The sequence below is a fragment of the Nerophis lumbriciformis genome, linkage group LG02 (assembly GCF_033978685.3).
Source record: "Nerophis lumbriciformis linkage group LG02, RoL_Nlum_v2.1, whole genome shotgun sequence".
Taxonomy (NCBI): Eukaryota; Metazoa; Chordata; class Actinopteri; order Syngnathiformes; family Syngnathidae; genus Nerophis; species Nerophis lumbriciformis.
This window is the reverse complement of record NC_084549.2, coordinates 13,452,501-13,479,811: the sequence shown is the minus strand read 5'-3', so window position 1 is coordinate 13,479,811 and position 27,311 is coordinate 13,452,501. Positions and strand designations below refer to the sequence as shown.

The 27,311-nt window shown below is 39.8% G+C and overlaps 2 protein-coding genes across 2 annotated transcripts in view; both read right to left on the bottom strand.

Annotated features, from left to right (window-relative positions):
• LOC133586667 (leucine-rich glioma-inactivated protein 1-like) overlaps positions 1 to 1,690 on the bottom strand; it is a 34,521-nt gene extending 32,831 nt beyond the window's left edge. The window contains exons 1-2 of the mRNA XM_061939074.1: positions 1,439 to 1,690; positions 1,263 to 1,334 (exon numbers count right to left, since the gene is read on the bottom strand). Of these exons, the coding sequence (XP_061795058.1) occupies positions 1,263 to 1,334; positions 1,439 to 1,629 (263 nt within the window). The 5' untranslated portion in view covers positions 1,630 to 1,690. The remainder of the gene's footprint in view (positions 1 to 1,262; positions 1,335 to 1,438) is intronic.
• A 24,041-nt stretch (positions 1,691 to 25,731) lies between these two features.
• The window catches only part of LOC133587451 (cone cGMP-specific 3',5'-cyclic phosphodiesterase subunit alpha'-like), a 37,285-nt gene continuing 35,705 nt past the window's right edge, over positions 25,732 to 27,311 (bottom strand). Inside the window, exons 20-22 of the mRNA XM_061940317.1 lie at positions 26,198 to 26,281; positions 25,972 to 26,116; positions 25,732 to 25,892 (exon numbers count right to left, since the gene is read on the bottom strand). Coding sequence (XP_061796301.1) covers positions 25,849 to 25,892; positions 25,972 to 26,116; positions 26,198 to 26,281 — 273 coding nt within the window. The 3' untranslated portion in view covers positions 25,732 to 25,848. The remainder of the gene's footprint in view (positions 25,893 to 25,971; positions 26,117 to 26,197; positions 26,282 to 27,311) is intronic.

The window sequence follows — 27,311 nt, the reverse complement described above, 5'->3', positions numbered from 1 at the left end:
GGCTTCATAATGCGCCACACATTTTCAATGGGAGACAGGTCTGGACTACAGGCAGGCCAGTCTAGTACCCGCACTCTTTTACTATGAAGCCACGTTGATGTAACACGTGGCTTGGCATTGTCTTGCTGAAATAAGCAGGGGCGTCCATGGTAACGTTGCTTGGATGGCAACATATGTTGCTCCAAAACCTGTATGTACCTTTCAGCATTAATGGTGCCTTCACAGATGTGTAAGTTACTCATGTCTTGGGCACTAATACACCCCCATACCATCACAGATGATGGCTTTTCAATTTTGCGCCTATAACAATCTGGATGGTTCTTTTCCTCTTTGGTCCGAAGGACACGACGTCCACAGTTTCCAAAAACAATTTGAAATGTGGACTCGTCAGACCACAGAACACTTTTCCACTTTGTCCATCTTAGATGAGCTCAGGCCCAGCGAAACCGACGCCGTTTCTGGGTGTTGTTGATAAACGGTTTTCACCTTGCATAAGGAGAGTTTTAACTTGCACTTACAGATGTAGCAACCAACTGTAGTTACTGACAGTGGGTTTCTGAAGTGTTCCTGAGCCCATGTGGTGATATCCTTTACACACCGATGTCGCTTGTCGATGCAGTACAGCCTGAGGGATCGAAGGTCACGGGCTTAGCTGCTTACGTGCAGTGATTTCTCCAGATTCTCTTAAACCCTTTGATGATATTACGGACCGTAGATGGTGAAATCCCTAAATTCCTTGCAATAGCTGGTTGAGAAAGGTTTTTCTTAAACGGTTCAACAATTTGCTCACGCATTTGTTGACAAAGTGGTGACCCTCGCCCCATCCTGAGCATTTCATGGAATCTACTTTTATACCCAATCATGGCACCCACCTGTTCCCAATTAGCCTGCACACCTGTGGGATGTTCCAAATAAGTGTTGGATGAGCATTCCTCAACTTTATCAGTATTTATTGCCACCTTTCCCAACTTCTTTGTCACGTGTTGCTGGCATCAAATTCTAAAGTTAATGATTATTTGCACAAAAAACATCAAATATGTTGTCTTTGTAGCATATTCAATTGATTATGGGTTGAAAATGATTTGTAAATCGTTGTATTCCGTTTATATTTACATCTAACACAATTTCCCAACTCATATGGAAACGGGGTTTGTGTATATATATATATATATATATATATATATATATATATATATATATATATATATATACATATATATATATATATATATATATAAACATGAAAAAAAAGGGTTTCTCACAGCAAGTGCAGGGCTGGCGTGTGGATGAAGCTCTCTTTGGGGATCTCTGTGAATTCAGACTTGACGAAGGACCTGAGGAGAAGAGCAGGGAAAAGGACTGCAATGCACCCCCAGACAGCAACACACAATCGGGCGTGAAGAGGGAGAAGAGGAGGAGGAGGAGGTGTCTGCCTTACAGAGAGATGACATCGGGAGGGAAGGCGCGGGGGATCAGGCCGGTGCTCTCGCACAGCGCGTTGTCTTTGGTGCAAGTGCACGACGCGGGACACCGAGGCTGCCTGGCCCGCTTGCAGTCCACTTGCAGCCCGGCGCACGTCAGCGCAAGCACGACGAGCCACGGGGATGCTCTGCGTGACGTGGGATCCATCCTCGTAGCACAGGACCGGTTTCTCCTCCACCAGCACCCCTTCTGCTGTGTATCCGTGGAAAAAAAAACGGGCTCCACCCAAAAAAAACAACCAGCCCTCCGGGTCAGTCAGGCGGCGAGCGCGGACGCAGGTGGGAACCCCAGCGGGAGCAGACGGAGCATCTCGCCGTCCAATGGAAACCTAAAACCACGCCTTATGGTCCGTGTGCACTCTCTCTCTCTCTCTCTCCCCCCGGAGAAGAGGAGGACGAGGAGGTGTGGTCTGTGGTGGATCAGCTGTGCGTGTCATTTCCAGGCTCTAAGACTTGGGTGTCAAACGTACGGTCCGAGGCCCGGATCAGGCCCGCGAACAGGTTTTATCCGGCCCGCGGGATGAGTTTGCTGAGTATAAAATTCAACCTGAAATTTTTGAATGAACGAAACAGCTGTTCTAAATGTGTCCACTGGATGACGCAATAGCTATTCTTTGTATCTTTGTAGATGATGCTACATGCACTATATTGCCAAAAGTATTTGGCCACCCATCCAAAAGATCAGAATCAGGTGTCCTAATCCCTTGGCCCCGCCACAGGTGTATAAAATCAAACACTTAGGCATGGAGACTGTTTCTACAAACATTTGTGACAGAATGGGCCGCTCTCAGTGATTTCCAGCGTGGAACTGTCATAGGATGCCACCTGTGCAACAAATCCAGTCGTGAAATTTCCTCGCTCCTAAATATTCCAAAGTCAACTGTCGGCTTTATTATAAGAAAATGGAAGAGTTTGGGAACAACAGCAACTCAGCCACAAAGTGGTAGGAGTGTGAAATTTGGTGGAGGAGGAATTATGGTGTGTGGTTGTTTTTCAGAAGTTGGGCTTGGCCCCTTAGTTCCAGTGAAAGGAACTTTGAATGCTCCAGGATACCAAAACATTTTGGACAATTCCATGCTCCCAACCTTGTGGGAACAGTTTGGAGCGGGCCCCTTCCTCTTCCAACATGACTGTGCACAAGTGCACAAAGCAAGGTCCATAAAGACATGGATGACAGAGTCTGGTGTGGATGAACTTGACTGGCCTGCACAGAGTCCTGACCTGAACCCGATAGAACACCTTTGGGATGAATTAGAATGGAGACTGAGAGCCAGGCCTTCTCCACCAACATCAGTGTGTGACCTCACCAATGCGCTTTTGGAAGAATGGTGGAAAATTCCTATGAACACACTCCGCAACCTTGTGGACAGCCTTCCCAGAAGAGTTGAAGCTGTAATAGCTGCAAAAGGTGGACCGACATCATGTTGAACCCTATGGGTTAGGAATGGGATTGCACTTCAAGTTCATATAGGAGTCTAGGCAGGGGGCCAAATACTTTTGGCAATATAGTGTATTTACAAAATAAACCACATGATGTTAGTACATCAGTAGAGGAAAACGATCAAACTACATAAATAACATCCTGTAATTTGATTTTGATATAATTTTTGTATCTTGATTGAAAATTAACACCAATGAGTTGACTGATGAACATTATCACATAATTTATTCAGAAAATATAAATAAAGTTAAAGTAGCAATGATTGTCACACACAAACACTAGGTGTGGCGAAATGTTTCTCTGCATTTGACCCATCACCCTTGATCACCCCCTGGCAGGTGAGGGGAGCAGTGAGCAGCAGCGGTGGCCGCGCCCGGGAATAATTTTTGGTGATTTAACCCCCAATTCTAACCCTTGATGCTGAGTGCCAAGCAGGGAGGGAATGGGTCCCATTTTTATAGTCTTTGGTATGACTCAGCCGGGGTTTGAACTCACAACCTACCGATCTCAGGGCGGACACTCTAACCACTAGCGACAAATAAGTAAAACAATTTTATAAAGCACTTTTCACAGATAAAATCACAAAGCGCTGTACAAAACATAGGTAAAGTAAAACAACAATTCAACTTAAAACAACAGGGGCAACATGATAAAAAAGGATACAAAGTGGATTATCAATCAATCAATCAATCAATCTTTATTTATATAGCCCTAAATCACAAGTGTCTCAAAGGGCTGCACAAGCCACAACGACATCCTCGGTACAAAGCCCACATAAGGGCAAGGAAAAACTCACCCCAGTGGGACGTCGATGTGAATGACTATGAGAAACCTTGGAGAGGACCGCATATGTGGGTAACCCCCCCCCTCTAGGGGAGACCGAAAGCAATGGATGTCGAGTGGGTCTGACATAATATTGTGAGAGTCCAGTCCATAGTGGATCCAACATAATAGTAAGAGTCCAGTCCATAGTGGGGCCAGCAGGACACCATCCCGAGCGGAGACGGGTCAGCAGCGCAGAGATGTTCCCAGCCGATGCACAGGCGAGCGGTCCACCCCGGGTCCCGACTCTGGACAGCCAGCACTTCATCCATGGCCACCGGACCTGTGCCCCCCCCCTCAAGGAAAAGGGGAGCAGAGGAGAAAAGAAAAGAAACGGCAGATCAACTGGTCTAACAGGGGGGCTATTTAAAGGCTAGAGTATACAAATGAGTTTTAAGATGGGACTTAAATACTTCTACTGAGGTAGCATCTCTAATTGTTACCGGGAGGGCATTCCATAGTACTGGAGCCCGAATAGAAAACGCTCTATAGCCCGCAGACTTTTTTTGGGCTCTGGGAATCACTAATAAGCCGGAGTTCTTTGAACGCAGATTTCTTGCCGGGACATATGGTACAATGCAATCGACAAGATAGGACGGAGCTAGACCGTGTAGTATTTTATACGTAAGTAGTAAAACCTTAAAGTCACATCTTAAGTGCACAGGAAGCCAGTGCAGGTGAGCCAGTATAGACGTAATATGATCAAACTTTCTTGTTCTTGTCAAAAGTCTAGCAGCCGCATTTTGTACCAACTGTAATTTTTTAATGCTAAACATAGGGAGACCCGAAAATAATACGTTACAGTAGTCGAGACGAGACGTAACGAACGCATGAATAATGATCTCAGCGTCGCTAGTGGATAAAATAGAACGGATTTTAGCGATATTACGGAGATGAAAGAAGGCCGTTTTAGTAACACTCTTAATGTGTGATTCAAACGAGAGAGTTGGGTCGAAGATAATACCCAGATTCTTTACTGATTCGCCTTGTGTAATTGTTTGGTTGTCAAATGTTAAGGTGGTATTATTAAATAAATGTCGGTGTTTAGCAGGACCGATAATCAGCATTTCCGTTTTCTTGGCGTTGAGTTGCAAGAAGTTAGCGGACATCCATTGTTTAATTTCATTAAGACACGCCTCCAGCTGACTACAATCCGGCGTGTTGGTCAGCTTTAGGGGCATGTAGAGTTGGGTGTCATCAGCATAACAATGAAAGCTAACACCGTATTTGCGTATGATGTCGCCTAGCGGCAGCATGTAAATACTAAAGAGTGCAGGGCCAAGAACCGAACCCTGAGGGACTCCGCACGTTACCTTAACATAGTCCGAGGTCACATTATTATGGGAGACGCATTGCATCCTGTCAGTAAGATAAGAGTTAAACCACGACAAAGCTAAGTCTGACATACCAATACGTGTTTTGATACGCTCTAATAAAATACTATGATCGACGGTATCGAAAGCAGCGCTAAGATCAAGAAGCAGCAACATAGATGACGCATCAGAATCCATCGTTAGCAGTAGATCATTAGTCATTTTTGCGAGGGCTGTCTCCGTAGAGTGATTTGCCCTGAAACCGGATTGAAAAGGTTCACAGAGATTGTTAGACACTAAGTGTTCATTTAGCTGCTGTGCGACAATTTTTTCGAGGATTTTCGAAATAAAGGGAAGGTGGGACACCGGTCGGTAGTTTACCATGAGGTCAGGATCAAGGTTAGGTCTTTTGAGCAGAGGATGAATAACCGCTTTCTTGAATGCTAGGGGAACAGTGCCAGAGGAAAGTGATAAGTTTATAATATTTAGCACTGATGGACCTAATAATACAAAAAGCTCCTTGATAAGTTTCCCAGGAAGTGGGTCGAGTAAACATGTTGTTTGTTTTATCCCACTTACACGCTGTAATAGTTCCTCTAATGTTATTTCATCAAAAAGAGAGAGACTATTTTGTATTGCAGTATCCGTCGTAGATACAGTTGTATCTGTGTTCATAGAACCCAGTTGTAGCTGGGATGCGTTGTCTTTAATCTCCTTTCTAATGAGATCAATTTTCTTATTAAAGAAATTCATAAAGTCATCTGCCGAGTGGGTGGAGCTATTGGGAGGACTCCCTTGTTGGGTTAGCGATGCTACTGTACTAAACAAAAATTTAGGGTCGTTTTTGTTGAGGCGGATGAGATTTGAGTAATATTTAGCTTTAGCTAAGGTAAGCATGCGTTTATACGATATTAAACTATCACTCCATGCTTGATGGAAAACCTCAAGCTTGGTCGCGCGCCATTTGCGTTCCAACTTTCTACATGATAATTTATGAGCTCTGGTTTCTTCTGTAAACCATGGGCTGTGCCTTTTAGGGGCCCTTTTTTGTTTTAGCGGTGCTATACTATCAATGGTTTTGCGCAGGGCATTGTCAAAGTTGTTAGTGAGGTTATCAATAGAGCCGACATAATTTGGGAATGGTGCCATTACCGAAGGCAGTAGGTCAGCAAGACTCATCGTTGTGGCAGCATTAATGTTGCGGCTGCTATAGCAGTTATTATTATTATTAGTTTGTTGACAATGAGTCAGAACTTCGAATTTTATAAGGTAATGATCGGACATTACTTTAGTATACGGGAGTACCATAACTTTGGAGGTGGTGACACCCCTGACCAGCACTAGATCTATCGTATTGCCGTTGCGATGCGTAGGTTCATTTATTATTTGTGTAAGACCACAGCTATCAATTATAGTCTGGAGCGCCACGCACTGAGGGTCCGATGGGGTATTCATATGGATATTAAAGTCCCCCATTATGATTATATTGTCTGCGTGCGTCACTAGATCAGCAACGAACTCTGAGAATTCATTAATAAAGTCCGAGTAGGGCCCTGGGGGTCGGTAGATAACAGCCATATCGAGAGGCAGCGGTGCGACAGACCTCATAGTAAGCACCTCAAACGATTTGTATTTATTATTTAGGTTAGGGGTAAGGTTAAAGTTTTCATTGTATATTAGTGCGACCCCCCCACCCCTTTTAAGGGGACGGGCAATATGCGCATTCGTATAGTTAGGAGGAGATGCCTCATTTAGCGCAAAAAATTCGTCTGGTTTGAGCCAGGTTTCGCTAAGACCAATGACGTTAAGATTGTTGTCTCTAATGACCTCATTAACTAATAACGTTTTGGGAGACAATGATCTTATGTTTAAAAAGCCCAGATTATAAGTATTGGGCTGTTTTGACGAGTTTTTGTTTAAATTATCCGTAGTAGAAATATTAATAATGTTGCGTTTATTATACGTAGTGCACTTTAAATAGTTTCGACCATATCTAGGAATTGATACGACGGGAATTTTCAGATTGTTTGCTTGATGCAGCGATCGACTGAACGCATCATGATTTGCCACCTCAGTAGAATGCATATCTACCCCTGACACATTCACAACAGAAAACACATTATGTGAGTTGTGTGTTATTCTAAGAAAATTGCTATGCGTACAGGAATTATCCAGCCTGGCGCTGGCTAGTTCTAGCTTAACTGACTCCTCACCCGGACTAGCAGGCTCTGTAATTGCCTGTGACCGGGCTTGCTCTAGTGTAGTTAGTCAAATGTGACTTAAACAGTAGTCTATGTTTTTAGACAGGATGATGGCGCCTTCCTGGTTAGGGTGAAGGCCGTCCCTCATCAGCAAGCCTGGTTTGCCCCAGAAAGAGGGCCAATTATCAATAAACGTTAGTCCCTGTTGTCTACAGAAGCTAGCCAGCCACTTGTTAAGCGAGACTAATCTGCTATATCTCTCATCATTGCCTCTCGCAGGCAGGGGGCCAGAGACAATTACTCGATGCCTGGACATCTTTCTAGCGAGATCACAAGTCCTGGCTATGTTTCTCTTTGTAATCTCTGACTGTCTCATTCTAGTGTCATTGGAGCCAACGTGTACAACTATATTCGCATAACTAGTGGTGCGATTAGCCTGTCGTACGTGTTTACTAGGCCTGTTGCGAGTTAGCTCCCTAAGATTAGCCTCAATGTCAGGTGCTCGGGCCCCCGGGATGCACTTAATTGTGGCTGGTTTGCTAAGCTTTATGTTTCGGGTGATGGAGTCCCCTATGACTAAGGTGTGGTGCCCGGTAGACTTGGGTGTAGGACTAGCTAAAGAGCTAAATCTATTATGCGTCTCAACCGGTACACCGTAGCTTGTAGGCCGCTTAGGACTACTACAGGCTGGGCTAGTTAGCTCGCTACAGCTAACGCTAGCAGATGTGTCCGCAACATCTAAAGTTACGAGATTACTCTGCTCTAACTGGCGGACACGGCCCTCTAGCAAAGCCAGCCTCTCCGTGAGTAAGGTGCAAGACGCGCAGGAAGCCATACTCACGGTGTTTTCTGTCACCGAGTGAAGTTCCTGCTGTCTTCCGAGAAGTCCTGGTCACGGTGTGCAGGAGTAGACTCCTTCTGACCGGCGCCCGGCGAAAATGAGAGTTAAAAGGTGCATTAACTAAAAGCTTTAGAGATGTTTTCAAATGTTTCTTAGAAATTTCAACACAGTCAAGATCACGGAGGGACTGGTGCAAGTTGTTCCAGAGTCTGGGAGCTATAGCCTGGAATGCCAGGTCTCCACGGGGTTTAAAACGAGTTTTTGGGATCTTTAGAACAGTGTTTTTCAACAGTCTGGTGTGCCGTGGGAGATCATCTGGGTTCACTTATGTGGGTTAAAAATATTTTTTGCAAACCAGTAATTATAGTCTGCAAATGATGTGTTGTTGTTGAGTGTCGGTGATGTATAGAGCTCGGCAGAGTAACCGTGTAATACTCTTCCATATCAGTAGGTGGCAGCCGGTAGCTAATTGCTTTGTAGATGTCGGGAACAGCGGGAGGCAGTGTGCAGGTAAAAAAGTGTCTAATGCTTTAACCAAGAATAAACAAAAGGTGAGTGCCGCTAAGAAAAGGCATTGAAGCTTAGGGAAGGCTATGCAGAAGAAAACTAAAACTGAACTGGCTACAAAGTAAACAAAAACAGAATGCTGGACGACAGCAAAGACTTACTGTGGAGCAAAGACGGCGTCCACAAAGTACATCCGAACATGACATGACAATCAACAATGTCCCGACGAAGAAGGATAAAAACAACTGAAATTTTTGTGATTGCTAAAACAAAGTATGTGTGGGGAATAGCGGTCAAGGAAGACATGAAACTGCTACAGGAAAATACCAAAAAAAGAGAAGAAGCCACCAAATTAGGAGCGCAAGACAAGAACTAAAACACTACACACAGGAAAACAGCCAAAAAAATAATAATATAATAATAATAATAAGTCAGGGCGTGATGTGACAGGTGGTGACAGTACACCTACTTTGAGACAAGAGCAACATTGATGCACGCTTGGTTATGCTTTAAAGTCATACCCAACAATTGACTTTAAACTTTTTACTGTCAACTGTCTTTCGTTTTTTAATGATTCCTGCTGGTGGTGTGCCTCCGAATTTTTTCAATGCAAAAATGTGCCTTGGCTCAAAAAACGTTGAAAAACACTGCTTTAGAAGACCCTGACCTGAAGAGTAGGGGCCTAGCAAGTCAGTGATGTACTGAAGGGCCCCACCATGCAACGAACGGAATGTCAAGAATAAAATCTTAAATTCAATGCGGAATTTAACTGGAAGCCAATGAAGACTGGATAAGATGGGGGTGATATGGGCTGCAGTTGTCTTTATTTTTAAGTTATCTTGCCGTGATTTTACCAGTCCGGCCCACTTGGGAGTACATTTTTCACACCCCTGCTCTAAGACGTGAGAAGAGGCCGTGAAAGCCCGTGAAAAATAAATGGCCGATAGACGAATGACAGTTTTAAGCTGGAAAATATGCACAGATTTCCTCTTCAAGGTCAAAACATCCTCCCCCCCTCATTTTGCACGGGATTTTACAGTTCTGTGCTTGGTGTTTCTGCTACCCCTGGGTTGGGGGTTGTGGGGAAGCCCCTCTGTCATAGTGACAGCTGGTGAACCTCTAAGCAATAACGCACCATCCCCCCTCTGCATCCCAACAAAGAACAGGTTAATGGTCTGCCTTTGTTCCCCAAGTCTTATATTTACAGTGCAGGGGTTACAGCAGGGGTCGGCAACCCAAAACTAATCTGTCTGCAGCCTCAAAAAATGAAAAGCCGTATATAAGTCTTATAATGAAGTCAACACATGATGTAAGTGTCTATATTTGCTATAATAGCCTACTATCAAAATGACTGTGTCGCAGGCTGAAGCAAATCTTCGTTGACAGAAATGTTGAAATGTAATATTTATTCTACACATTTTTACAACATTGGAAAACATTAGTAAATCAGAGGCTACTTCGAAGGTGAGATAACTCCTGGAAATTACTGGATTTTAATAGCCAAAGGTATAGATATGTATGTCCAAGTTAAAGGAAATGTCAGGCTCTTTTAATAGATTTATTACAGTCTTTGGTATAGTAGGTAATGTTTGCTGTGGTCTGGAACAGCATGGCACACAAAAATGCAGCCAATATTACCGTATTTTTTGAAGTATAAGTCGCACCGGAGTATAAGTCGCACCGGCCGAAAATGCATAATAAAGAAGAAAAAAAACATATATAAGTCACATTTTTTGGGGGAAATTTATTTGATAAAAGCCAACACCAAGAATAGACATTTGAAAGGCAATTTAAAATAAATAAAGAATAGCGAACAACAGGCTGAATAAGTGTATGTTATATGAGGCATAAATAACCAACTGAGAACGTGCCTGGTATGTTAACGTAACATATTATGATAAGAGTCATTCAAATAACTATAACATATAGAACATGCTATACGTTTACCAAACAATCTGTCACTCTTAATCGCTAAATCCCATGAAATTTTGTACGTCTAGTCTCTTACGTGAATGAGCTAAATAATATTATTTGATATTTTACGGTAATGTGTTAATAATTTCACACATAAGTCCAAACTATGAAAAAACTGCGATTTATAGTCCGAAAAATACGGTACATACAGATAATGTGTCGTGAGACATGCAAAACTAAATTATATACAAAGAGGATACAAGTAAAGGATATCAAATGAGCTCAAATATAGCTACAAATGAGGCATAATGATGCAATATGTACATACAGCTAGCCTAAATAGCATGTTAGCATTGATTAGCTTGCAGTCATGCACTGACCAAATATGTCTGAAGTCAATAACATCAACAAAGTGCACCTTTGTGCATTCACGCACAGCATAAAACTTTTGGTGGACAAAATGAGACAAAGAAGGAGTGGAAGATTTTACATGTAAACAAACTGTTGAGTCGCAGTCCACACTATGGTGAGTTCAAGAACCGCCGGAATTAGTCGGACAAAACGATGTTCACCAAATACTGTCATCAGGGAAGCATACACACAAACATATTAAACAGTTGGCTTTCTAACAATTGGGAAGATTTGTGTCATGTTTGTCCTCAAACTAAAAACATACTAAAACAAAAAAAATATTTCCCCCCTTTTTTTTCCATTTTCAACCCTTTTTCAAAAATGCTCCAGGGAGCCACTGGGGTTGCTGATCCCCATGTTAGAAGAAGAAAACATGTGCCGCCGCGACTATAAATGAAACTGAAATATTTTATTAATCCCTGGAGGGGATCCCAGCAGACACAACGTTGGTTATACATACATGTCCTTTAAAACTGATTTTAAAACAACGTTGCAAAATAGTTTTATTTGCAAATTGAGATAACGATGTCTAACGTTGGATCCACGTTGTTGGTTGGGAAATGACCAAATTTCAATGGTCAAATCAATGTCACATCGAATGAACGTTGTCAAAAAGCATGTTGTTTCAACGTTGTATTTGTGTTGTGGAGCACAGGTGTCAAAGTCGTTTTCACTGAGGGCCACATCATTTAATGCATTTTTTAAATAGATTTCTTAAAAACTAACATGTAAAAAAAAGTTGCTGTTATGATTAGGTATGTCCGAAAATATCGGACTGCCGATATTATCGGCCGATAAATGCTTTAAAATGTAATATCGGAAATTATCGGAATCGGTTACAAAATTATCAGTATCGATTTCAAAAAGTAAAATGTATGACTTTTTAAAACGCTGCTGTGTACACGGACGTAGGGAGAAGTACAGAGCGCCAATAAACCTTAAAGGCACTGCCTTTGCGTGCCGGCCCAGTCACATAATATCTACGGCTTTTCACACACACAAGTGAATGCCTGCATACTTGGTCAACAGACATACAGGTTACACTGAGGGTGGCCGTATAAACATCTTTAACACTGTTACAAATATGCGCCACACTGTGAACCCACACCAGACAAGAATGACAAACACATTTCGGGAGAACATCCGCACCGTAACACAACATAAGCACAACAGAGCAAATACCCAGAACCCCTTGCAGCACTAACTTTTCCAGTCATGCGCCACACCAGTTATGCGCCACACTGTGAACTACACACCAGTTAACTCACCAATTACACACCAGTTAACTCACCAGTTACACACCAGTTATGCGCCACACCAAACAAGAATGACAAACACATTTCGGGAGAACATCCGCACCGTAACACAACATAAACACAACAGAAGAAATACCCAGAACCCCTTGCAGCACTAACTCTTCCAGGACGCTACAATATACATTCCTCGCTACCCCCTACCCCCCGAAACAAAACACCGCCCACCTCAACCTCCTCATGCTCTCTCAGGGAGAGCATGTCCCAAATTCCAAGCTGCTGTTTTGAGGCATGTTAAAAATAATAATGCACTTTGTGACTTCAATAATAAATATGGCAGTGCCATGTTGGCATTTTTTTCCATAACTTGAGTTGATTTATTTTGGAAAACCTTGTTACATTGTTTAATGCATCCAGCGGGGCATCACAACAAAATTAGGCATAATAATGTGTTAATTCCACGACTGTATATATCGGTATCGGTTGATATCGGAATCGGTTATTAAGAGTTGGACAATATCGGAATATCACATATTGGCAAAAAAGCCATTTTCAGATATCCCTAGTTATGATCCGTTGCCCGGATCATGTTTTGTTCTGTTAGTTTGACTCCCTCAGCTCTGTTTTCAACAACCCCGGGTTAGTGTTTTAGTTGCCATGACTGCAGATTAGGTTCACCTGCCTCTGATTAGTGTTGGGAACGCTCACCTGCTCCCGGGCACTAATCAGAGAGCGACTTATTCCTGTTTTTGGCCACAATCAGTCTGGCTTCCTTGTTTGTACTACGCGACAGTTAGCGACGTCTATATTTTTGATTCTTGATTCCTGTTTGTATGCTAGCTTCCACGCTAGCCTCTCACTTTGCTTTGCCTCCCGTGCTATCGGCACGCTAGTTTAGTTTTTCTGCATTTCCTGCGTGATTTATGCAAATAAATCATTGTCTCACCTGCATGTTGCCTCGGGAGTTTCCTGCTGCATCTTGGGAGAACGACCCTTTTTTTTGATTGATTGAAACTTTTATTAGTAGATTGCACAGTCCAGTACATATTCCGTACAATTGACCACTAAATGGTAACACCCGAATAAGTTTTTCAACTCGTTTAAGTCGGGGTCCACGTAATCAATTCATGTTAAGGTGCAGTAAAATGCCACCCCGTCGATACAGTTGCAATCATTTCACCTCAAAATATAGTGTATATTACTGTAAATGGAAAAACTGTACTGCTGTTTTTATGGTAAAAAAAAAAAAAAAGGCAGTTCAGTTGCCGGAATTTTACTGTAAAATTTACATTAGTTTTTTTTTACTGTAAATTTAAAAAAATGCAATTTTCAGTAAAATTTTTGCACCTGAGCTGCCAGTTTTTTTGTTTTGTTTTTTTACCGCAAATCAACAATTGTAGATTTTTCGGTCAATTACTGTAAATGCCAAAACGACACAACGGTTTATTAAAGTAAAAAAAGTACCGTTTTTTTCATTTAGAGAAAAATGCTGTAAAAACCACAGTACATTTCACGATTTTGTCATGTCTGTGTAATCATGTTTTGTTTTAGTCATGTTTTGTTTAGTTATTGGACTCTTTAGTTTCTGGCTTTTCACTCCCTTGTCTTGTTTCTATGATTACCCATTAGTTTCACCTGTTCCACGTTTGGACTCATTGTGCACTCTTGTTTGTCACCATAGCAACCCATTAGTTTTCACCTGTCACGTCACGCACCTGTTTCACGTTTTGAGTCACGCACCTGTTTTCGTTAATCATGTCTGTAGTATTTAAGTTCATTGTTTTCAGTTTGTCTTTCTGGTGACATCCCACAATTATGCTCTGCACATTTCTGACACTTGATTTAATGTCCATCGTTCATGCTGCTCCTTTTAGTCCATGCCAAGTAAGTTTTGTTTATTAATGCTATAATCTTTTGGTTCCATAGTTTGTTCTCCGCCACTGTGCGCGCTTTTCGTTTGTACTTTATTTTGATATATTAAATAAATCATGTATTTATATTCCCGTCTCGCCCGAGCCAACTTTCCGTTGCATTCCGGAAAAGCAAACACCCAGGACCAAGTCATGACAGATTTTACCATAAAATCTATTGCTACTTTTACATTGCACAATTTGATGGATAACTTGCTTTGAAATCATCATTATTAATATTTATTTCTATTAAAAAAATGGTTTGAATGTTTGATAATATATTTTTGCATTTTTCAACAATATTTAAGTTATCATAATTTGCGATTACATGGAGTACTTTTTTTTTTCTCTCCCAAAATAGAAAGAAATAATATATTTAGTAAGAAACGTTACAGTACTTTATTGATGCATATTATTTCCAGGCTTTCGAGGGCCAAATAAAATAAAGTGGCCCCCGGGCCTTGAGTGTGACACCTGTGTTGTAGAATATTGGTTGGGAAATTACCAAAATTCAACGGTCAAATCAACGTCAGAACCCAACATTGAATAAATGTCAAAAAGCATGTTGTTTCAACGTTGTATTTGTGTGGCAGAATTGTTGGGAAATGACCCAAATTCAATGGTTGAATAAACGTCAGAACCAAACATTGATTAAACGTCGTCAAAAAGCATGTTGTTTCAACGTTATGTTTGAGTCGCTCAACGTCAGGACCTAATTTAACAAGTTCTCAACGTTGTTTTAATGTCTTGTGCCTGCTGGGAAATTGGGGAAATAGCATAATTTTAGCTATAAATTTGTTGTAAGTACACCTCTGCATAACATTATCTTTTAACATTAAGGAAAACAAAAACAGACAGAATATATAGATCAACTTACAATCAATAATTACTTTATGCATTGTTTTTTTTAGTCTGTAACAAAATATCAATGGCCTAAAATAAAAAAAAAAAGGTAAATCCTTATTTAAACTATGAACATTGTTTGGCCAAATTAAACCATTGACACTGAAAAATACAATAAAAAAAATCTAATTGATCAGCCACATTTACTTAGAAGTACAATATATTAAACACATTGACCTACAAAGCAAACATTAATAAAACAATTTGTGCAGATTTATATTATTTTTTTTAATCAAAATGAGGAAGTCAGTATAATAGCCCCACTATTTCAGAAGAACAGGACTGTAAAGAAAGCAGCTATAGTGTGTATACCATTAGGAGCATTCGCACAAGCTAATGCGTTTCAGTAACTGGTCTTTATAAGAAAAAAAAATCAGCCTTTAAAAAGTTGTTAATTCTACGTTTTGATTATTCTCTATTGCGGTTGCAGTTTGCAGCAGTGATGTACAAAACCCAAAACCAGTGAAGTTAACACGTGTTATTCGTAAATAAAAACTGAATACAATGATTTGCAAAGGCCAGTCTAGTACCCGCACTCTTTTACTACGAAGCCACGTTGATGTAACACGTGGCTTGGCATTGTCTTGCTGAAATAAGCAGGGGCGTCCATGATAACGTTGCTTGGATGGCAACATATGTTGCTCCAAAACCTGTATGTACTTTTCAGCATTAATAGTGCCTTCACAGATGTGTAAGTTACCCATGCCTTGGGCACTAATACACCCCCATACCATCACAGATGCTGGCTTTTCAACTTTGCGCCCATAACAATACGGATGGTTCTTTTCCACGACGTCCACATTTTCAAAAACAATTTGAAATGTGGACTCGTCAGACCACAGAACACTTTTACACTTTGCATCAGTCCATCTGAGATGAGCTCGGGCCCAGCGAAGCCGGCGGCATTTCTGGGTGTTGTTGATAAATGGCTGTGACTTTGCATAGTAGAGTTTTAACTTGCACTTGCAGATGTAGCGACCAACTGTAGTTACAGACAGTGGTTTTCTGAAGTGTTCCTGAGCCCATGTGGTGATATCCTTTACACACTGATGTCGCTTTTTGATGCACTACCGCCTCCGGATTCTCTGAACCTTTTGATGATATTACGGACCGTAGATGGTGAAATCCCTAAATTCCTTGCAATAGCTGGTTGAGAAATGTTTTTCTTAAACAATTTGCTCACGCATTTGTTCCCAAAGTGGTGATCCTCGGCCCATCCTCGTTTGTGAACGACTGAGCATTTCATGGAAGCTGCTTTTATACCCAATCATGGCACCCACCTGTTCCCAATTAGCCTGTTCACCTGTGGGATGTTCCAAATAAGCGTTTGATGAGCATTCCCTCAACTTTCTCAGTCTTTTTTGCCACTTGTGCCAGCTTTTTTGAAACATGTTGCAGGCGTCAAATTCCAAATGAGCTAATATTTGCAAAAAATAACAACGTTTTCCAGTTCCAACGTTAAGTATCTTGTCTTTGCAGTCTATACAATTGAATATAGGTTTGCAAATCATTGTATTCTGTTTTTATTTACCATTTACACAACGTGTTAACTTCACTGGTTTTGGTACTGAGCGTTAGTTGCTTTATATAGCAAGAGTGAGAACATATTGTGCGAAACAACACCATTGCAAAGTGTAATAATAAACATAATGCCTCTATGTTGAGAGATGTTAACTAGAAGCAGTCCAAGCTCTTCCAGTTTGCTTCCATCTTTCTAATGAAATTACAACATTTCATATCCTGTGTCTGTTCATCATGATAATGCAATTCAGCCCAAGGCATTCAGAGGTTTTTTTATTTTCCACAGAGACAAGGATAAAGCTATGAGCGAGAGCGGGAGACAATTCCCAGAAGGAGGGAGTAAACTGATAGACAAATGTCATTTTCATAATAGGTCACATTTTGGATGTTATATGGAGAACACTGGACTGGATTGTTGTGTTGCAAAAAGATGGGTGGTGCGGCTATGCAACATAGATGGTGGCATTCAGCAGAATAGAACATGCTGTCCTGCAGTGGCCATATTGCCACTGTGATGTCTGCGCATGCTTTTGTGGGTTCCTTTTTGACTTTCATTTCACCTGCAATAAAGGAAGTCTACGAAGCCCCTAAAGGGACATGGGGGAATTTATTTTTTGAATACACTTTTTTTTTTTTTTTTTTAGACATGTATCTCGTGCGCAAGAGAAACTTTCTCGTGCGCATGAGAAACTTTTTATAAAGTTATGAAAAATTAAAAAAAACATTTTATAATTTTTTTTAAATTAAAATGTTTATTTCTTTTAGACATGTATCTCGTGCGCACGAGAAAGTTTTTATAAAGTTATAAAAAAAAAAAACATTTTATAATTATTTATTTTTTTTAGACATGTACCTTGTGCGCAAGAGAAACTTTCTCGTGCGCACGAGATACATGTCTAAAAATAAATAAATAAATAAATTATAATAAATAAATTATAAATGGGTTATACTTGTATAGTGCTTTTCTACCTTCAAGGTACTCAAAGCGCTTTGACAGTATTTCCACATTCACACACACATTCACACACTGATGGCGGGAGCTGCCATGCAAGGCGCTAACCAGCAGCCATCAGGAGCAAGGGTGAAGTGTCTTGCCCAAGGACACAACGGACGTGACTAGGATGGTAGAAGGTGGGGATTGAACCCCAGTAACCAGCAACCCTCCGATTGCTGGCACGGCCACTCCACCAACTTAGCCACGCCGTCCCTTTTTTTTTTTATAATAGTTTTTATTTTTTATTTTTTATTTTTTTTAGACATGTATCTCGTGCGCACGAGAAACTTTTTATAAAGTTATGAAAATAAAAAAAACATTTTGTAATTTTTTTTTTTTTAGACATGTATCTCGTGTGCACGAGAAAGTTTCTCGTGCGCAAGAGATGTCTAAAAAAAACAAATAAAAAATATTATAGATTTTTTTTTTAATATATAGATTTTTTTTAGACATGTATCTCGTGCGCAAGAGAAACTTTCTCGTGCGCACGAGATATATGTCTAAAAAAAAAAATGTATTAAATCAAATTTTTTATAATATTTTTTTTTTTTTTTAGACGTGTATCTCGTGCGCACGAGAAACTTTCTCGTGCGCAACAGATGTCTAAAAAAAAAAAAAAAAACCTATTATAAAATATATTTTTTAATGATTTTTTTTTAGACATGTATCTCGTGTGCAAGAGAAACTTTCTCGTGCGCACGAGATACATGTATAAAAAAAAAAATATATTAAAAAAAATATTTTATAATAGTTTTTTTTTTTTTTTTTAGACATGTATCTCTTGCGCACAAGAAAGTTTCTCGTGCGCAAGAGATGTCTAAAAAAAAAAAACTATTATAAAAAAATTTTTTTTAATAATTTTTTTTTTTAGACATGTATCTAATGCGCAAGAGAAACTATCTCGTGCGCAAGAGAAACTTTTTCGTGCGCACGAGAAGTTTTTTATAAAGTTATAGAAAATAAAAAAAAACATTTTATAATTTTTTTTTTTTTTTTAGACATGTATCTCGTGCGCAAGAGAAACTTTCTCGTGCGCACGAGATACATGTATAAAAAAAAACTATTATACTTTTTTTTTTTTTTATAATTTTTTTTTTTAGACATGTATTTATTCAATGTCAGGTTGTGACGTTTATTCAACCATTACATTTTGGTCATTTCCCAACTAATATTTTACAACACAAATACAATGTTGAAACAACATGCTTTTTGGCGACATTTATTCAATGTCAGGTTGTGACATTTATTCAACCATTAAATTTTGGTCATTTCCCAAACAATATTTTACAACACAAATACAACGTTGAAACAACATGCTTTTTGGCGACGTTTCATCAATGTTGGGTTCTGACGTTGATTTGACCGTTGAATTTTGGTCATTTCCCAACACAAATACAACGTTGAAACAACATGCTTTTTGGTGACGTTTCATAAATGTTGGGTTCTGACGTTGATTTGACCATTAAAATTTGGTCATTTTCCAAACAATATTTTACAACACAAATGCAACGTTGAAATAACATTCTTTTTGACAACGTTTTTTCAATGTCAATTGATTTGACCATTGAATTTTGGTCATTTCCCAACCGATATTTTAGAACACAAATACAACGTTGAAACAACACGCTTTTTGGCGATGTTTATTCAATGTTGGGTTGCGACATTGATTTGACCGTTGAATTTTGGTAATTTCCCAACTAATATTTTAAAACACAAATACAACGTTGAAACATGTTTTTTGGTGACGTTTCGTCAATGTTGGGTTCTGACGTTGATTTGACTGTTGAATTTTGGTCATTTCCCAAATAATATTTTACAACACAAATACGACATTGAAACAACATGCTTTTTGGCGACGTTTAATCAATGTTTGGTTGCGACATTGATTTGACCGTTGAATTTTGCTCATTTCCCAACCAATATTCTATAACACAAATACAACGTTGAAACAACATTCTTTTTGACAACGTTTTTTCAATGTCAATTGATTTGACCATTGAATTTTGGTAATTTCCCAACCAATATTCTACAACACAAATACAATGTTGAAACAACATGCTTTTTGGCGATGTTTATTAAAATGTTGGGTTCTGACGTTGATTTGACCATTAAAATTTGGTCATTTTCCAAACAATATTTTACAACACAAATGCAACGTTGAAACAACATGCTTTTTGGCGACGTTTATTCAATGTCAGGTTGTGACGTTTATTCAACCATTGATTTTTGGTCATTTCCCAACCAATATTTTACAACACAAATACAACGTTGAAACAACGTGCTTTTTGGCGACGTTTCATCAATGTTGGGTTCTGACGTTGATTTGACCGTTGAAATTTGGTCATTTCCTAACCAATATTCTACAAAACAAATGCAACGTTGAAACAACATGCTTTTTGACGACGATTATTCAATGTCAGTTTGTGACGTTGATTTGACCGTTGAAATTTGGTAATTTCCCCAACCAACAACGTGGATCCAACATTAGACATCAACGTTGTCTCAATTTACAAATACAACTATTTTGCAACATTGTTTTAAAATCAGTTTTAAAGGACATTTATGTATAATCAACGTTGTATCAACGTCTTTTTGCCTGTTCAGGTATGATAAGTAGGTAATTTTTTAATGACAGCCTCTTTGTATTTACACTAAAAATAGTCATTCTTTATCTATTCTCATCAATATTGACATTATTAGTTTACATGTTTTTTTTTATCTTGCTGATTTGTTTTCTTTAATTTGTATAATCAATGTTGCATCAATGTCCTTCGCCTTCTGGGGTATGATACATGTGTTATTTTTTTAATGACAGCCTCTTTGTATTTACACTAAAAATAGTCATTCTTTATCTATTCTGGTCAGTATTGACATTATTAGTTTACATTTGTTTTTACCTTGCTGTTTTTTTTTCTTTAATTTCACATTTGTGCCTCACAAAGTTATTGTGATTGGTACTAAAGTCACCGCAGTAACATCCATCCATCCATCCATCTTCTTCCGCTTATCCGAGGTCGGGTCGCGGGGGCAGCAGCCTAAGCAGGGAAGCCCAGACTTCCCTCTCCCCAGCCACTTCGTCCAGCTCTTCCCGGGGGATCCCGAGGCGTTCCCAGGCCAGCCGGGAGACATAGTCTTCCCAACGTGTCCTGGGTCTTCCCCGTGGCCTCCTACCGGTCGGACGTGCCCTAAACACCTCCCTAGGGAGGCATTCGGGTGGCATCCTGACCAGATGCCCGAACCACCTCATCTTTTAAACCTTAATCCCCAGAAATACAAACTTATATGTACTGCTTGACGTGTTGGACCTGCAGTCTTCTTTAGGGGTTCTGTCCTGTAGAGCTGGCTTAAATTCTCTCTTTGCTTCTGTGATGAACTACACTATATTGCCAAAAGTATTTGGCCACCTGCCTTGACTCACATATGAATTTGAAGTGCCATCCCATTCCTAAACCATAGGCTTCAATATGATGTGGGTCCACCTTTTGCTTCTCATACAGCTTCAACTCTTCTGGGAAGGCTGTCCACAAGGTTGCGGAGTGTGTTTATAGGAATTTTCCACCATTCTTCCAAAAGTGCATTGGTGAGGTCACACACTGATGTTGGTGGAGAAGGCCTGGCTTTAAGTCTCCGTTCTAATTCATCCCAAAGGTGTTCTATCGGGTTCAGGTCAGGACTCTGTGCAGGCCAGTCAAGTTCATCCACACCAGACTCTGTCATCCATGTCTTTATGGACCTTGCTTTGTGCACTGGTGCACAGTCGTGTTCGAAGAGGAAGGGGCCCGCTCCAAACTGTTCCCACAAGGTTGGGAGCATGGAATTGTCCAAAATGTTTTGGTATCCTGGAGCATTCAAAGTTCCTTTCACTGAAACTAAGGGGCCAAGCCCAACTCCTGACAAACAACCCCACACCATAATGTTTGTAGAAACAGTCTCCATGCCTAAGTGCTTGATTTTATACACCTGTGGCCGGTCCAAGTGATTATGCACCTGATTCTGATCATTTGGATGGGTGGCCAAATACTTTTGGTAATAAGGTGTATATCTGACGTTGGCATGTGCCAACCTGTCAATCAAGTGCCTTAGCCAATTATGTACTGTGTCGCACATGGCACAATGTATACAAAGTACAATTTTGAATTGTTTGGTGGGAAATGAATGCGGGAAATGACACTATGGCAGATTAATTACTAATATTTCACAAACTGGGGGTGCAACAGGAGGCGCAGTAGCGCCATAACTACTTGAGCTCTTTCTCTTGTGTGACACATTCCAGCATCGACTAATCTTCCTATCCGAGGTCGTAGAAGAAGCAAAGTTTAAAGGTCAAAAATTGAGCGCCTGTGCCTCATCAACAGCAGAATTGTGTCCACGTGTCTGTTTCCAACTCTCCAAGAGGACTCAGTGTATTTTTTTCCATCTGTTCTTTATTATATTCTTCCTATATTTTCCTATTTTTAAATGCACGCTCGCAGGCTGTTTGTATGATACGTCGCACTTTCTAAACCACCACAAACTCCAATTTCCGGTGCAATTTAAAACAAAAACAAAAATACTTGCATGCTTTTTAAACATAAACATTATTTACATGTTTGAGGTTTTATACATGATGCTATTATACACGAAATACCTTAAATTTAAAGCCATACAGTATTTGTATTAGAAACCATTCATTCCTTGTCTTGTCGTGTGTGTGTGTGTGTGTGTGTGTGTGTGTGTGTGTGTGTGTGTGTGTGTGTGTGTGTGTGTGTGTGTGTGTGTGTGTGCACTGCAGTGATCTTGGCTTTGTCAATGCCATATGTGCAGACTTATGAGCTAGTATTTTTACTTTATTTAAGCAGGCGACTTAAAAGAAAAGCCAACTGGCTTATAAGCAAATCCAATAGGGTTAAATCTTCTTATTTCTCTCAACCGCTTGCAGCCTGACGACATGTTTGAATTTATAAAAGCCCTACTGCACAATAATAGCATCATATATATATATATATATATATATATATATATATATATATATATATATATATATATACATATATATATATATATATATATATATATATATATATATATATATATATATATATATATATATATATATATATATGTATGTATGTTTATATATGTATGTATGTATGTATGTATATATATATATATGTATGTGTCATGTCTGTTGATCATGTTTTTGTTTGGCCATGTGCTGTTTTGTTTTTTGGACTCTTTTTAGTTCCTGGTTGCACTTCCTTGTTTGTTACCTTGACAACCATTAGTGTCACCTGTTTCACGTCTTGGACTCACGCACCTGATTCATTTGAACTCATGCACCTGTTTTCAATCACCACATGACTGTTTAAGCCTGTCATTTCCTGTGTGGTCAGCATGGTGACATCACATTCACGCTGCTCTTTGCTTCCGCAAGTAAGTTGTGTTTATTTATGCCACAGTTAGTGTCTTTTCTTTTGCCATGTTCATAGTTATGCACAGTCCAAGATTTTGCTCCCTGCGTTAAGTTTTGTGCCTCCACTGTGAGCGCCTTTTGTTTGTTCTTTTTTTGAGTGTTGAAATTAAATATGTATTTACCTTCACGCCATGTCCGGTCCAAATCATTTGCACCTTGGGAAAACAAACCACGCCAAAGTCCTCGTCTTGACAGTAATTATATATATATATATACATATATATGTATATATTTATGTATGTATGTGTGTATATATATATATATATATATATATGTATGTATAGATATATGTATGAATATATGTATGTATGTATATATATATGTATATATATATGTATGTATGTATGTATGTATATATGTATGTATATATATATGTATGTATGTATGTATGCATATATATATATATATATATATATATATATATATATATATATATATATATATATGTCCCGTATTTTTCGGACTATAAATCGCAGTTTTTTTCATAGTTTGGCCGGGGGTGCGACTTATACTCAGGAGCGACTTATGTGTGAAATGATTAACACATTACCGTAAAATATCAAATAATTATATTTACTCATTCACGTAAGAGACTAGACGTATAAGATTTCAAGGGATTTAGCGATTAGGAGTGACAGATTGTTTGGTAAACGTATAGCATGTTCTATATGTTATAGTTATTTGAATGACTCTTACCATAATATGTTACGTTAACATACCAGGCACGTTCTCAGTTGGCTATTTATGCCTCATATAACGTACACTTATTCAGCCTGTTGTTCACTATTCTTTATCTATTTTAAATTGCCTTTCAAATGTCTATTCTTGGTGTTGGGTTTTATCAAATAAATTTCCCCCAAAAATGCGACTTATACTCCAGTGCGACTTATATATGTTTTTTCCCTTCTTTATTATGCATTTTCGGCCGGTGCCACTTATACTCCGGAGCGACTTATACTCCGAAAAATACGGTATACAGTGGGGCAAAAAAGTATTTAGTCAGCCACCGATTGTGCAAGTTCTCCCACTTAAAATGATGACAGAGGTCTGTAATTTTCATCGTAGGTACACTTCAACTGTGAGAGACAGAATGTGAAAAAAAAATCCAGGAATTCACATTGTAGGAATTTTAAAGAATTTATTTGTAAATCATGGTGGAAAATAAGTATTTGGTCACTTCAAACAAGGAAGATCTCTGGCTCTCACAGACCTGTAACTTCTTCTTTAAGAAACTCTTCTGTCCTCCACTCGTTACCTGTATTAATGGCACCTGTTTGAACTCGTTATCTGTATAAAAGACACCTGTCCACAGCCTCAAACAGTCAGACTCCAAACTCCACTATGGCCAAGACCAAAGAGCTGTCGAAGGACACCAGGAAAAGAATTGTAGACCTGCACCAGACTGTGAAGAGTGAATCTACAATAGGCAAGCAGCTTGGTGTGAAAAAAATCAACTGTGGGAGCAATTATCAGAAAATGGAAGACATACAAGACCACTAATAATCTCCCTCGATCTGGGGCTCCACGCAAGATCTCATCCCGTGGGGTCAAAATGATCATGAGAACGGTGAGCAAAAATCCCAGAACCACACGGGGAGACCTGGTGAATGACCTGCAGAGAGCTGGGACCAAAGTAACAAAGGTTACCATCAGTAACACACTACGCCGACAGGGAATCAAATCCTGCAGTGCCAGACGTGTCCCCCTGCTTAAGCCAGTGCATGTCCAGGCCCGTCTGAAGTTTGCCAAAGAGCACATGGATGATACAGCAGAGGATTGGGAGAATGTCATGTGGTCAGATGAAACCAAAATAGAACTTTTTGGTATAAACTCAACTCGTCGTGTTTGGAGGAAGAAGAATACTGAGTTGCATCCCAAGAACACCAGACCTACTGTGAAGCATGGGGGTGGAAACATCATGCTTTGGGGCTGTTTTTCTGCTAAGGGGACAGGTCGACTGATCCGTGTTAAGGAAAGAATAAATGGGGCCATGTATCGTGAAATTTTGAGCCAAAACCTCCTTCCATCAGTGAGAGCTTTGAAGATGAAACGTGGCTGGGTCTTCCAGCATGACAATGATCCCAAACACACCGCCCGGGCAACGAAGGAGTGGCTCCGTAAGAAGCATTTGAAAGTCCTGGAGTGGCCTAGCCAGTCTCCAGACCTCAACCCCATAGAAAATCTGTGAAGGGAGTTGAAAGTCTGTGTTGCTCGGCGACAGCCCCAAAACATCACTGCTCTCGAGAAGATCTGCATGGAGGAATGGGCCAAAATACCAGCTACTGTGTGTGCAAACCTGGTAAAGACCTATAGTAATCGTTTGACCTCTGTTATTGCCAACAAAGGTTATATTACAAAGCATTGAGTTGAATTGTTGTTATTGACCAAATACTTATTTTCCACCATATTTTACAAATAAATTCTTTAAAATTCCTACAATGTGAATTCCTGGATTTTTTTTCACATTCTGTCTCTCACAGTTGAAGTGTACCTATGATGAAAATTACAGACCTCTGTCATCATTTTAAGTGGGAGAACTTGCACAATCGGTGGCTGACTAAATACTTTTTTGCCCCACTGTATATATATAAACATTTTTTTTGTTTTTTGGCGTGCAACTCTACATCAAATATTTGATTGATTCATTATTTTTGGCATGGCAACACTGACACACAATTAAATAACAATTTAATTGTGCAAGATGTAGGTATAATTAAAAGTAGTGTTACGTTGGTCTACTGTACAATGTTTACTGAAGACGGACAAAAATTGGAATAACTTTCTGTGATAGAAGTACTCCCATTGGTATACAAAAATAACACTATGTGGCTTTGTAAAAATATTTTGGTGCCTGTTTTTAACCATTCAAAACTCCTGGTCAGTCCTAGCAGATCACACACGTCTTGGACTTTGATGCACCTTCTTCACCTGTTAAAGACAGAAATGGTCAGTTAGACGCAAAGGCCCACCGGAGAGATCTAAAACAAGCAGCAGGAGCCATACTCACCGAGGCCTCCTTCCAGTTTTTTCTTCTCGTCTTCAATCGCCTTCATCTTGGCCTCGTGCACATCTGCGAGAGCTCTCCACTCTCCCCTGTTGTTGTTCAAGCCGTCAAACATGGGGCTGATCTCCGAGTGGAAGCGTGAAAACTCCTGCAGGAGACCAATTCCACATTTGATACTTGGGTTCCATATTGCGGTTTTTGGTAAACACATAGCCAATCATTTGTTTACCTTATACACGAAGGAACAGACAAAATCGATGAAACCGCACTGCATCTTTGGCAGCTCATCAGCGTGATTTCTGTCCATCATTGGCTGAAGAAGAAGAAAACATTTGTGGCAGACAGTCAGTGAAGAAAAATATCTGGTTTTGTCACTACGTGATTGGCTAAAGAGTAAGGAACGAGTAATTCTGGCCCAGAGTTAAAATGGATTAAGAGTCTGTTTTTTTTCCCAAAGAAGAAAAACAACATTTTTTTCAGCGAAAAAAGCAAGTAGGAATGATCACTAACAGTGATTGGCCAATGAAAAAGTCTGACACTAACTCAAGACATCAACACATCAGTGCGATTTACAGCTGTTGTTGGCTTAAGTTAAAGTTAAATTAAAGTACCAATGATTGTCACACACACTAGGTGTGGTGAAATGTGTCCTCTGCATTTGACCCATGCCCTTGTTGGTGCTGTCGGTGCCGCGCCCGGCATACTTGCCAACCCTCCCGGATTTTCCGGGAAACTCCCGAAATTCAGCGCCTCTCCCGAAAACCTCCCGGGACAAATTTTCTCTCGAAAATCTCCCGAAATTCAGGCGGACCTGAGTGACGTGTCGACAGCCTGTTTTCACGTCCGCTTTCCCACAATATAAACAGCGTGCCTGCCCAATCACATTATAACTGTAGAATGATCGAGGGCGAGTTCTTGGTTTCTTATGTGGGTTTATTGTTAGGCAGTTTCATTAACGTCCTCCCAGCGTGGTAACAACACACAACAATAGCAGTCACCTTTCCGTCTACCGTAAAGCAGTTTGTCTGCCGTAAACAGCAATGTTGTGACACTCTTAAACAGGATAATACTGCCATCTAGTGTACATGCATATGTGACAATAACATCTATGGCTTTTAGAGAGTGCAGTGCACAACTGCGCACACAACAAGGAGACGAAGCAGAATGCATCATCAGAGAGGGTGTTCAGCATGGTTAGAAAAATATTGACAGAGAATAGAACAAGGATGGACAATTCAACCCTTAACTCAACAATGAATAGATGAGTGTTATGTGTGTGTATATGTGGAAATAAATGAACACTGAAATTCACTGAAATTCAAGTATTTCTCTTATATATATAT